Below are 13,476 nucleotides of genomic sequence, written 5' to 3'. Positions count from 1 at the left end.
ATTGATAGTAAGGTTTTACTGTGCAGGTAGCTGGCTGCTGTAAAGCAGTGGTTGTCACTCTAGTTTTGGGGAGCCACTGCTCTGCACATTTTCTGTCTTGTTGAAAACAATTCAGATCAGCTCATTAGCAGAGACAATCAGCTGAACTGAGTTTGTCAGATAAGAGACATACAAAAAACCCCAGACCCAGAGTTGAGAAGCACTGCTGTAAAGTGTAATGAAATCCCTACAGGCTTAGATATTATATTTAACATCTGTATCAATCATCACAGTCCCATGCTACTAAACATTCAAGCAAAAACACAACTTTGCATTTCTGATTGAGCACTCAGACATCGATGCACTTTTTTTTAAAGAATTTATTTGACAATGTACAAGAACATTTTCAGGCCGATGGTCTTCCCTGAAGGTCTTACTGTAAGAGGAAAGACAAAACATTCAAATGAGTTTTCTACAACATTCCAAAACTCAAAACTACAAAACTATTATACATACTACCCATACAAAACCCCTAAGTATGTATATCAAGGACAAACTCACTTCAAGGGAAAATATAACTGAGGGAGGGGTTGTTTCTGAATACTCCAGTTGGTTCTGTCAAACTTGCAGACATGCAGTCAAGTGGCTAGTTTACCTCAAATGAGTGAATGCTAACCACACACAGCATGCTACAAATTAGTAGTGATTTATAACAGTCAAATAAGCTGACTGGAACAATTCATATACATAAACTGAAACTGATCTTTTTTATCCGTGTTAGAAACACAGGATCCTTAAAATATCTGCAAGTGAGGTGAGGCATTGGGATTGAACATGCAAAGCACTTCAAGTAAGTGGTAAAAGTGGATCACATCAGCACACCATGCCGATTTCCACTCTACCTTATCCTGAAACCTCAAGCCTTTCACTTCTGTAAACATCCCAGGGAGGCAAAAGAGGGCAAAAGATTGGACAAAAGATAAGAACTTTCAACTAACACTATCAAGTTCTATAATTGCTCTCTGAAATAGACTTTCATGGTGGGTATGTAAACTAAGCCCCATAAAAACAGTCTCTGACTGTCACATGAATTTGTAAACCAATTTCAGAGAGCAATTGCAATATAGTTTATTCTACTTAACTACTGCATAGTCCAGAACTTCACTATTAGTGAGCACACTAGTTGCACTACTCGAGTGGGATTAAACAGAGTTGCCTGTAAGCATTACTTCCAATCACATACTGGTCAATAGCATTAGCCATCAACATAACAGCTAAATGTTTGGAGTTAACTTTACAGATCACTCCAGACTCTCCTTCCACAGCAGTTAGTCTACTTGTGAAAGTGTTTACCTTCTATAATCCAGATGTACATTTGGTAAAGGAAAGATGACAAGTTACACATTAAAACCCAAGACAGTAATGACGAAACAAACATCTATGATGGGCAACAGAAATAAGTGCTCCGAATCCTAAAGAACTCGAAACAAAAAAAATGAACATTACCTTCTTGCCAGCAGCACCAACAGAGGCTTTCTTGATGCCTCTAACTTTCTTCATTCTGTTCTTGCGTTCCTTGCGCTGCTTCCTAGATGTCTTTTTCTTCTCATAAAGGCCATGCTGAGGAAAACAAGGAAGAGCTTGTAAGTAAATGTAATGAACAAAACACAATGTTCACTTATAAAAGCTGTCATTACTCATGCTCTCTCTCTCTCTCTAATATATATATATATAGATATATATATATATATATATATATATATATATATATATATATATATATATATATATATATATATAGAGAGAGAGAGAGAGAGAGAGAGAGAGAGAAAGAGAGAGAGAGAGAGCGAGAGACTATTGGAAAAAGTTTTGAACAAGAATTAATGATAACTTAGATTTTCAGGTTTAACTTCTCTTTAGGACAGCAAGGGCTAATGGAAATGACTTGATAAAAGAAAAAAAAAAGTGCATTTTTTTTTTTTTTCTTTAAATCTGCAGGTTTGCTGTGCTTGTTTACAAGGCAGCACAATTTCAAACATTTTGTCATTATAGAAAAACTACTATTAACTACTATATAACATTACTATTACTACAAAATAAGCAATACTACTGTAAATATTAACTAAAATGTGACATTTTACATTACAACTGTAAAAAAGCACAATAACAACATCTACATCCATATTAACTTCTTCATTCTTAAACATTGCGGCGTTTCATTTCTGATTAATGCCACACTTTCACTCTGCAACATGCAGTGCATATTGAAGTCACAGCCTTTCCATTTCAATTTGATTAACCACACAATCCTACAAGCATCATGAGTTGCATACCCTTTGCAGCCTGTATTTGGGCTCATTTTTCTTGGCGTAGTCCAACGAGTCATAGATCATGCCAAATCCTGTTGTCTTGCCACCGCCAAACTGAGTTTTGAAGCCGAAGACGAACACCACATCTGGGGTGGTTTTGTACATTTTTGCAAGCTTCTCCCTGATCTCTGTCTTGGGGACTGTTGCTTTGCCTGGATGCAGGACATCTACAACCTGAAACAATAACAAAAACGTGAATGAGCAAATGAACAAGTGCACAATAAACTACATTAAGCTAGCATACAATAGTCACACGCTTACCATTTGCTTCCTTTGAAGCAGCCGGTTTGTCATAAACTTTCTGGTCCTGACGGTGACTGTCTCGTTCTGCAAAATGTAGAGACATTTGTTAGGAACATTTGAAGAAGAAATAAAAACAGTTGAAATATTTCAGGTTTCATCTATGAGCTGGGCTGATGTTCAACTTGAAGCAATTTCTCAAAGAGCAGAATTCATTATACTAATCATAACAGTCACATTTCTTACCCTAAACAGTTACTTGACAGCTATGTACTGTGAAAACGCCTAGTGTTTACTAGTAGTATTTAATAGCGATATTCAAACGGAAACGTGAGCATCTTGTATAGATGCAGACCGAAACCTGTGCAGTTTAAGCACTTAATGAGCACGAAACCATGGTTAGCACTTTAGCTACATTAGCTTCATGAGCTAAATACAAAATAGATGAATCAATTCAAGTTTTCCAATGTTATATAGTTCCTATTTCTGGTCTACGGATACACATATATGCCCGCAATGTAACATTTTTATTCTCCTACCACTGCTAAGAGTAGCACGATGGTATGAAACGAGACACCATACCGAAGAGTTCGTACACATTATATTCTCTAAATGAAGCTATATATTGGTTATTGTATATATGTAGAGTGCTTTGTGGCAACAATGTCAATATAATACGGCTGGATGGAGAAGATTTAATCGGATTTTCAAAATCATTTGTCCACAGTCCACTCACCATCTTGGCGTCGGCTCGCTCAGGGACGAGGAAAAGGAAGAAGGACCCGTAGGTGTCCGAGAATATGCCTGAGCGGTGGTGTGGTACATTGAGGTACTGCCTGACTGAAAAACGATGCTAAATAGAATTTGTATTAAAAACTTGTTTTCAGAAAGTGTTTAAAATAAATTTTTATTTAAGAGGTAAGAGGTAAGAGGATTTGAAAAATACTTGAAAGTTATAAAAAAGTGTTATATGGAAATAAAATAACCCACAGATTAATAAATCCATATTTATTAATTGTAAGTCACGACTGGCTGCTTTGATGTTAATTAATATGTTAATATTTCTAAACGTTTAAAGTAAACTAGTAATTTATTGACGTTGTTGTGAAATTCCGACTTTCTACAGCTAGGAGTCAGTCGCGCACCTTTCAATGACCTCAGGATAAAATATTTATTTAGGATTTACCTGAAGCTGAAACTTATTTATGCTAACAGCCCTATTCTGTTTTAATCTGTCGATTTGTTTTTTAATTTTTACAGGATTTAAATCAACTTACTATCACACTTTTATCCTATTAATTTATTTGACATTCACTGACACAAACCACCAAGACAATGATGAGATCAGGACAGTGTATCTAAGAGTAGAGTTTATTTTAAAAATATTTATATATCCTTGCCATTTGCAGAAATGTAATGGTCTGTCACAGTCTTGGAGAAAAAAGACAAAAGATTTCCTCTTTTTTTTTTAAATGCTGTTTTTCTGAATGTTCTATAAGAAAGTATCCTGAACAATGGTATTACAGTGCACAATAATATTAAGGAGCACAACTATTCACCATTGATAAATAAACAACAAATAAATAAATAAATAAAATACATACATAAAACTTACTTGAACTCCATAAGGATATTGGAATAATTTTTGAAGGATCATGTGACTGAAGTAATGTATGCTGCAAATTCAGCTCTGCCATCACAGGAATTAATTACATTTATTTAATAAATTACAATAAAATATATTAAAATATAAAACAGTTATTTTAAATTGTAATAATATTTTGCAATAACACTGTTTATACTGTATTTTGAGTAAATAAATACAGCCTTGGTGAAGATAAAAGACATTAAAAAAATCCCCAAACTTTTGAACAGTATATACATAGATACATTAGATAGATAGATAGATAGATACATCTCATACATCTTATCTCATACATGTATCCTATTGCTCTCAGCAGATTCTCTCCTCCAGAAATGGCAGAGATGTTTGCATGTTTGATCTTGCAGATTGAACTTGAGCAACTATATGTATTCTAGGCACGACAGAGACGTCTTCTTCTTGTCTGGCAGACTTACAAAAAAGTACCTTGTCCTTTATCGATTTGTCCTTAACATCGACACGTTGACTGGACCGCCTAACGCAAAAGGAAAAGGTGGACATGCAGTTCTTCTGGAAGTTCTCATTCATAAAAGCATAAATAATAGGATTGTTGAATGAATTTGAAAATCCTATGGCCTGTGCAACAGCAATAATCATATTCACTGTGATGTCATCATACGTTTTGTTCAGGTAACCTGGAAACAAGAAAATAAAGCTGAATATTGAAAGAAAACACACTGTAATGTGCACAGATATATTACTGGACACTTTGGTTTTCTTACTGTATTCAAACAGCATATGAACCGTATGAAAAGGGGCCCAGCAGACAGTAAACAGCACAACAATGGTGACCATCATCTTGATGGCCCTTCGCTTCTTTCTGTTGCATAAAGAGGGTGGATTGCATAATGAGTAATCATTAGCAGTTTTTAGATATTCAATCCCTTATACACTACCAGTCAAAAAGGTAGTTGGAATAACACAGTTTGTTTTTATGTTTTTGAAAAAAGTCTCTTATGCATTTATTATGCAAAAAATATTATTATTTTTTAAAATCTCATTTACTCCAAACTTTTGAATGTATATCACAGTTTACAATGTATATCACAATAGTATATCACAGTCTACAATAAAAATTAAGCAACAAAAATGGCTTTCAGCATTGATAATATTAAGAAATGTGTCTTGAGCAGCAAATCAAGTTAGAATGATTTCTGAAGGATCAAGTGACACTGAAGAAATTCAGCTTTGCCATCACAGAAACAAATTACATTATAAAATACAATATTATAAAACAGTTATTTTAAATTGAAATAATATTTCACAATTTTAACCATGCTTGGTGAGCATAAGTGATGTCTTTCAAAAATATTACAAAATCTTACTTATTCCAAACCTTTACTGGTAGTGTATATATTATAAAGAAAACGCTATAAAACAAGAAATAGCTGTTAGATTAGAGTCAGTCAAATACAGCATGTGCAGAGAAATGTAAAAAAAAAATGACCTGGATACTTTGCAGACCTCCCTTTGGTTCATGGTATTGAGGACTGAAGAATCTCCAACTTGTTTGCGAATCCAGAGCTCAATACCAATTCTGGTGTAAAGTAGCAGCATGGCTGCAAGAGGCAGGAGGAAGAGGAACACTAGAATGAAGGTTGCATACTGCTTCCTGTGGGCACTCGAGCTCCAGCGCTCCTGACAGCAAACATGATGGAGATCATATAGAAAATCATATTTCACCTGTACACAGAGAGATTTGAAATAACTAATTAGGATATGGGAACTACTATCAATATAGCATATGAACTGGACCAGTGTTATTACATGAATAATCTAATATATATATATATATATATATATATATATACTTTTTGCCTTGGACCAGAAGGCACCTGACAGCTTCTAACAAGTTAAACCCTGTGGAAAAGTATAATTTTGTAATGGTAATACACTCACAGACCGCATGCTAAGTAATGTTTCAACAAGTTGGATGGGGATTTTTTGAATGTTTTGAAAGCTTCATATGGAAAATTTCAGCCAAAAAATTTGATTGGTACCTCTAATTGTTGAACAAAGAGCATTGGAGATCCAACCATCATGGCTATAATCCAGACAACCCCTAAAAGAGAATGAAAACTCTATTATGCAAATACGTTATGCATAGAAGTGGATATATGTATATATATATATATATATATATATATATGTATGTGTATATATATATCTATATATATACATGTGTGTGTGTGTGTGTGTGTGTGTGTGTGTGTGAAGGATATTGGTTGTCAGAAACTACTCACCGAGCATTCTGTATGCTCTTTGTGGAGTGCACTGTCTTTTGATTTTCAGAGGGTGTACAATCCCCTGGTACCTCTCCACAGCAATGCAGGTCATTGTGAGAATGCCAGTCACAATAGCAGTGGTCTGAACAAAGGGAACTGTTTTGCACACCAACACACCTACAAACGAGTAAATGTTTAGAGAGTTAATTTCCTGAGTCTTTGCTTTGGCAAACTTTAATTACGACCCATCAATGTTTTGGACTGACACATTGAAAGAAAAACCAACTAGAGCCTACATCCATTACTATTTGTCCAGATATACAGTATCTCACTGAAGTGAGTACACCCCTCACATTTTTGTAAATATTTTATTATATCTTTTCATGTGACAACACTGAAGAAATGACACTTTGCTACAATGTAAAGTAGTGAGTGTACAGCTTGTATAACAGTGTAAATTTGCTGTCCCATCAAAATAACTCAACACACAGCCATTAATGTCTAAAACGCTGGCCACAAAAGTGAGTACACCCCTAAGTGAAAATGTCCAAATTGGGCCCAAAGTGTCAATATTTTGTGTGGCCACCATTATTTTCCGGCACTGCCTTAACCCTCTTGGTCATGGAGTTCACCAGAGCATCACAGGCTGCCACTGGAGTCCTCTTCCACTCCTCCATGACGACATCACGGAGCTGGTGGGTGTTGGAGACCTTGCGCTCCTCCACCTTCCGTTTGAGGATACCCCACAGATGCTCAATAGGGTTTAGGTCTGGAGACATGCTTGGCCAGTCCATCACCTTTACCCTCAGCTTCTTTAGCAAGTCGTTAGCAAGTCATTATCATGTTGGATAAGCTCTGCTTCAGTATGTCACAGTACACGTTGGCATTCATGGTTCCCTCAATGAACTGTAGCTCCCCAGTGCCGGCAGCACTCATGCAGCCCCAGACCATGACACTCCCACCACCATGCTTGACTGTAGGCAAGACACACTTGTCTTTGTACTCCTCACCTGGTTGCCGCCACACACGCTTGACACCATCTGAACCAAACAAGTTTATCTTGGTCTCATCAGACCACAGGACATGGTTCCAGTAATCCATGTCCTTAGTCTGCTTGTCTTCAGCAAACTGTTTGCGGGCTTTCTTGTGCATCATCTTTAGAAGAGGCTTCCTTCTGGGACGACAGCCATGCAGACCAATTTGATGCAGTGTGCGGCGTATGGTCTGAGCACTGACAGGCTGACCCCCCCCCCCACCCATTCAACCTCTGCGGCAATGCTGGCAGCACTCATACGTCTATTTCCCAAACACAACCTCTGGATATGACACTGAGCATGTGCACTCAACTTCTTTGGTTGACCATGGTGAGGCCTGTTCTGTGTGGAACCTGTCCTGTTAAACCGCAGTTTCAGGGTCTAGGCAATCTTCTTATAGCCTACGCCATCTTTATGTAGCGCAACAATTATTTTTTTCAGATCCTCAGAGTTCTTACAAAGTGATAACACCAAATTTAACACACCTGCTCCCCATTCACATCTGAGACCTTGTAACACTAACAAGTCATATGACACCAGAGAGAGAAAATGGCTAATTAGGCACAATTTCGACATTTACACTTAGGGGTGTACTCACTTTTGTGGCCAGCAGTTTAGACATTAATGGCTGTGTGTTGAGTTATTTTGAGGGAAGAGCAAATTTACACTGTTATACAAGCTGTACACTCACTACTTTACAGTGTAGCAAAGTGTCATTTCTTCAGTGTTGTCACATGAAAAGATATAATAAAATATTTACAAAAATGTGAGGGGTGTACTCACTTCTGTGAGATACTGTATATACGTTATCAAAGAATAAATTGAGAATGACTGTTCATATAAAACTGAATTGCATACCTCTTATGAATATGTTTTTAGTTTCTGAATTATTGTGAGGTTTATTGTCAAAAATTTCTAGATGGTGTAACTATTCGGAAATTTAAAAAAAATTTTTTTTTAAATGAAGCCTTATTAAAGGGCCAAAAAAAGGAAAAAAGTTGGTAGCTATAATTTTGTTTTAATATAGGCTAATTAATATTCAAGTCAAATGGAGTAACTAAGAAAACTTCTATTTATTCAACATGTAAAAACAACAACAAATAGTCAATAAATAATAATAATAATAATAATGACTGGAATTTCAGAGTCATTAAATCAAAACATCTGTAGAAATTGCCATTTTTTTTAGATAAGACAACATGTAACCAAAGATTAAGCTTCTAAGAACTTGGCATATGTTTTTAAACTAGGTTACAAGAAAGAAAAGATTTCTCTTTTTGTTTTTAATAGGTATAAGAAATCCTTACGATACATTTGGCTCTTGGATGTATTTAGGTATAATCAGCAGATTCACTAGAATGAACCTTCAAACTAGTTGTCAACAGAAATCAAAAACCTGCAGAACACATTGCAAGCGCACAAAACATGCATATCATTACAAACATTGCTTTATAAGTGACACTCACCTCCGAACCATTCAGAGGAGATGTTTTGCAGCAGAGTGAATGGGATGCAGAAGAAAGATATCAGGAGGTCGCTGACGGCTAGAGAGCAGATGAAAATATTTGTGACAGTCTGGATCCCGCGCTTTCTTAAGACAATATAGACAACCAGACTATTGCCAATGAGAGCCAGGAGAAAAATCAGCGTGTACACAATAACAAATGTAGTTTTGGCGCTGGCCGGTAACTCAGGGATGTAAACCAACGGCTGAATCTGATACGTCTCAATAAACTCCTGACGAGTAAGATTGTAAAATTGTAATAGTTGCTCCAACACCTCAGGAGTAATCTTCGTATCCCCCATGTATAAAGCTTGTCTTCAAAAACGGCACGAAAGAAATCAAAGTTTTCCAGAGTAGGCTGATAAGTCAGTGCTGCTCTGCTGCTGTTTGGCGTCTCTTCACACTGAATCAGCAGCAGCTCACCTTCCCTAACTCTTTAGAGACGCCCAAGCATTGTAGCCTATAAAATGCCTGATCAGTTGCACAATATGATCTCAAAAAAAAAAAAAAAACATGCACTTTTTTATTCACCTTTGCAAAAAAAAAAAAAAGAGCAAAATATGAAACATATATGTTATTAAAATTCTGTTTAATTTATTTTTTGTGATATTTACCTTGTGAATTGTATATTGTGAATCTATATGATTCTTGAGACATGGGACACAACTTTACTTTGAAAGAATGAATGAACGAACGAACAAACAAATAAATAAGCAAGCAACATTTTTATTAGTAAATCAGTGAGAGCTTATCTCAAGAATGTTGTAGTATTTATTTATTTAGTCTGTTTTATCACATATTGCAAGAATTAGTGCAGTCTAATCAATTCAACTGTTTAAACTAGAAGAATCCATGTGCTGATACTGCTTACATAAATGTAACCAGTGTTTGGTTAAAAAAAAAAAAAAAAAGGAATTAATTACTAGTTACTAATTACATCTTCAACAGTGTAATTAGTTTATTGTACAAATTACTCTCTCCAAAAAGTATTTAATTACTTGCTACTAATTACCTTCTAAATCAGCCTCGACAAGTTAATGATACAATTAAGGATAGACATGAAATGGTTCTTTTAATTCTTTCAAGTAACTACATAAATTATTCTGGTCACACTTTAGATTAGGGTCCAATTCTCACTATTAACTAACTATTTACTATGACTTTTGCCTCAAAATACTCCTAATTACTGCTTATTAATACTTTGTAAAATGGTTGTTAAATTTAAGAATTGATTAAGGATGTAGAATAAGGTCTTTCAGAATAAGACATTAATATGTGCTTTTTAAGTAAACAGCCAATATCCCAGTAATAGTTATGCTAATAACCAACAAGTTAATTGGACACTAGACAATATTCTTATTAACTCAAAGTATTTAAAGTGAGAAGGGTACATAAAAAGCATGCATTTTAAGGTTAGACTTTAAATTTTGATGTTAAATCCTTTATTGTATTGTGTATAAATGTTCTACAGTCTATACACAGTATTAAGTTTAATTACATAAGAAGTAACTGTAATTAAATTACTGAAAAAATAAGAGTAATCCCTTACTTTACTTATTCAAGGGAAAAGTAATTAAATTACAGTAACTAATTAGTAATTAGCACCCAACACTGAATGTAACTTCATACTTTTTCATCACTTTAACTTGTGGCTGTTTGGCTCTGCAATCAATATTCAGTAGAGATCCTGATCAAGAACCTGTCCAAATCATTACTGTCTCCATGAAAGAATAAATTAAGCAAACGTATCAAGACATTTGGCTCAAGATATGAGTGGAGAACTGCAGAGAATCTTACATTTACAACTGACTTCATAGTTCACACTAATGAATCAGACAATAGTTCTTTTTTCATCTAAAAACCAACCACATTTTTACGGATTATTGTTTTTCTGACTTTATTTAAATGTTGCCTTGATGAATGGGTCATTGTGCTTTTATTGTATGAACAAATTTAAATTTACGAAACAAATAGTACTTAGGACAATTTTAAGACAATTGCTGAGAGAATGTAAATGCATCATTTTAGGTACAAATGAGAATGAATCCATTATAAATCAAGGCAAAGATCTTCAAGTTTCATCAGCCCTTGGTGAACCTATGGAGGTGGAGGTCTTGAAGACACATACATTGAGTGGCTTTTATCGCTGGGGTCTGGTGTTAAGGTGAGTATTACCATGGAACCAGTCAATCATGTCAGACTTTCACATTGGAACCTTGACAACCACCAAAAGCAGCTTCATTCAGCGCTTCATTAGTGGTCTTTATTAGGCAGGGTACTGAGTGCAACTCTGAGAGCTTTACAAAAAATAGATGGCATCCTCTTTAGGGCAACTTGTACTGTTTCAAAAGCCATTTACTGTGTACGCTATTCAAACACTACATGAAAAGATAACACTGCTGACATGACATCAACCACAATACACATGGTAAAATGCTTATGACATTTCTTTTGATATGGATATTAGCACATAATCAGTGACAGAAAACAATTGAATATGGGTTAAAATGGATAAAAAATATGGCAGTCGTAGCAAGCACCACACATTTACAAAAATTATTTTTATTATTATACTTTTATTTAGCAAGGACACATTAAATACATCAAAAGTGAAAGTAAAAGCATTTAATATGTTATAATAGATCCATATATATTTTTCTTGAGCACCAAATCAGCATATTTTACAATATACTGTTTTATTATACAACCCGAATTCCGGAAATGTTGGGATGTTTTTTACATTTGAATAAAATTAAAACTAAAAGACTTTCAAATCACATGAGCCAATATTTTATTCACAATAGAACATAAAGAACATAACAAATGAGAAATTTTACACTTTTATCCACTAAATAAGCTCATTTCAAATTTGATGCCTGCTACAGATCTCAAAAAAGTTGGCACGGAGGCAACAAAGGGCTGAAAAAGCAAGACATTTTGAAAATATTCAGCTGGGAGAACATCTAGCAACTAATTAAGTTAATTGACATCAGGTCTGTAACATGATTAGCTATAAAAGGGATGTCTTAGAGAGGCAGAGTCTCTCAGAAGTAAAGATGGGCAGAGTCTCGCCAATCTGTGAAAGAGTGTGTAAAAAAATTGTGGAATACTTTAAAAACAACGTTCCTCAAATTCAAATTGCAAATCTACAGTCCATAACATCATCAAAAGATTCAGAGAAACTGGAGAAAAGGGACAAGGCCGAAGACCTTTGTTGGATGCCCGTGGTCTTCGGGCCCTCAGACGACACTGTATCACTCATCGGCATGATTCTGTTATTGACATTACTAAATGGGCCCAGGAATACTTCCAGCAACCACTGTCGGTAAACACAATCCGCCGTGCCATCTGCAGATGCCAACTAAAGCTCTATCATGCAAAAAGGAAGCCATATGTGAACATGGTCCACAAGCACCGTCGTGTCCTGTGGGCCAAGGCTCATTTAAACCTATATCAGGCAAGAATGGGACCAAATTCCAACAACAAAACTCCAGAAACTTCAAGCTGTTTTGAAAAGAGGAGGAGATGCTACAACATGGTAAACATGCCCCCGTCCCAGCTAATTTGAGACCTGTAGCAGGCATCAAATTTGAGCTAATTTTGTGCATAAAATTATAAAATTACTCAGTTTAAACATTTGTTATGTTATCTATGTTCTATTGTGAATAAAATGTTCATGTGATATGAAAGTCTTTTAGTTTTCATTTTATTAAAATAAAAAAAACGCCACAACATTTCTGGAATTTGGGTTGTATTTTATCAAATAATCGCTGCCAATTTAAATATTAAATAATCTAATCAGCCCCAAACCTTTGACCAATAATGCATATTTCCATATTTATCTCAAAATTGCATGATGAAACTTGGGCATATTCATAAAGATGATAACTGATAATGAAATTACACATTATTCTAAATCAGGGTTCCTTAAATCTTTCCCTGGAGGGCCAATCTGCTCCAGAGTTTAGCTCCAACCCTGATCAAACTCACCTACCTGTGATTTTCTAATGATCTTGAAGACGCTGATTAGCATGCTCAGGTGTGTTTGATTAGGGTTAGAGCTAAACTGCAGGAAAGTGGATCTCGTGGGCCAGATTTGAGGATCCCTGATCCAAACCATGTCCTTTCAGATGTACTAATATATATTTTTAAATATTATCTTTTTCATGTGTCACATTAACTACCACTGAATGAGGTTTGGCATTAAACATCATATCAGAGCACAACATTGTATTATGGCTGAAAGCCTCTCTCAGTTGTAAATTGCTACAGAGCAGTTTGAGGACAACAAAAAAAAGCACTAATGAGAAGTCATCTGTGGGAGTGTGTTCAGGTCCTGCTCTGCTGTCTGAGGGAGCAAGGGATCATGAGATGTGTATCACTAAACCTCAATGGATGTCTTGTATGCTACATGTCACGGTGTGGTGCGGGAGAGAAGCACTAATTTGACGAAGATAACAAT

At 35.5% G+C, this 13,476-nt stretch overlaps 2 protein-coding genes across 3 annotated transcripts; both read right to left on the bottom strand.

Annotated features, from left to right (window-relative positions):
* Positions 1-341: 341 nt before the first annotated feature.
* rps24 (ribosomal protein S24) lies at positions 342-3,414 on the bottom strand. Of its 2 annotated transcripts, XM_058795934.1 has the most exons (6): positions 3,325-3,414; positions 2,610-2,675; positions 2,313-2,522; positions 1,486-1,599; positions 882-910; positions 342-415 (listed from the first exon to the last, which is right to left on the bottom strand). In XM_058795934.1, the coding sequence occupies exons 1-5, from the start codon at positions 3,325-3,327 to the stop codon at positions 905-907; spliced, it is 399 nt and encodes a 132-aa protein (XP_058651917.1). In that variant the 5' UTR covers positions 3,328-3,414; the 3' UTR covers positions 342-415; positions 882-904. The 2 variants fall into 2 exon arrangements, with proteins under 2 accessions (XP_058651917.1, XP_058651918.1); XM_058795935.1 differs by lacking the exon at positions 882-910 and having other exon boundaries at positions 3,325-3,413.
* Positions 3,415-3,984: 570 nt separating this feature from the next.
* qrfpra (pyroglutamylated RFamide peptide receptor a) lies at positions 3,985-9,401 on the bottom strand. The gene is made up of 6 exons (XM_058796351.1): positions 8,977-9,401; positions 6,495-6,653; positions 6,252-6,313; positions 5,699-5,934; positions 4,974-5,071; positions 3,985-4,886 (listed from the first exon to the last, which is right to left on the bottom strand). Exons 1-6 carry the CDS (start codon positions 9,314-9,316, stop codon positions 4,543-4,545), a joined length of 1,239 nt encoding a protein of 412 aa, XP_058652334.1. The 5' UTR covers positions 9,317-9,401; the 3' UTR covers positions 3,985-4,542.
* Positions 9,402-13,476: the final 4,075 nt, after the last annotated feature.

Source organism: Onychostoma macrolepis, chromosome 13 (assembly GCF_012432095.1).
Source record: "Onychostoma macrolepis isolate SWU-2019 chromosome 13, ASM1243209v1, whole genome shotgun sequence".
Classification (NCBI taxonomy): domain Eukaryota; kingdom Metazoa; phylum Chordata; class Actinopteri; order Cypriniformes; family Cyprinidae; genus Onychostoma; species Onychostoma macrolepis.
Note: the sequence above shows the minus strand (reverse complement) of the source record. Positions and strands in the feature narration are given on the sequence as shown.

Coding starts and splice junctions, on each gene's coding strand:
- rps24 (XM_058795934.1), bottom strand. Junction 2,523..2,609: donor TGCTTCAAAGGAAGCAAATG/GTAAGCGTGTGA, acceptor TTATTGTTTCAG/GTTGTAGATGTCCTGCATCC. Junction 1,600..2,312: donor CCAAATACAGGCTGCAAAGG/GTATGCAACTCA, acceptor TGTTTTCCTCAG/CATGGCCTTTATGAGAAGAA.
- qrfpra (XM_058796351.1), bottom strand. CDS start 9,316: ATGGGGGATACGAAGATTACTCCTGAGGTGTTGGAGCAACTATTACAA. Junction 6,314..6,494: donor AAGAGCATACAGAATGCTCG/GTGAGTAGTTTC, acceptor ATTCTCTTTTAG/GGGTTGTCTGGATTATAGCC. Junction 4,887..4,973: donor TCATATGCTGTTTGAATACA/GTAAGAAAACCA, acceptor TCTTGTTTCCAG/GTTACCTGAACAAAACGTAT.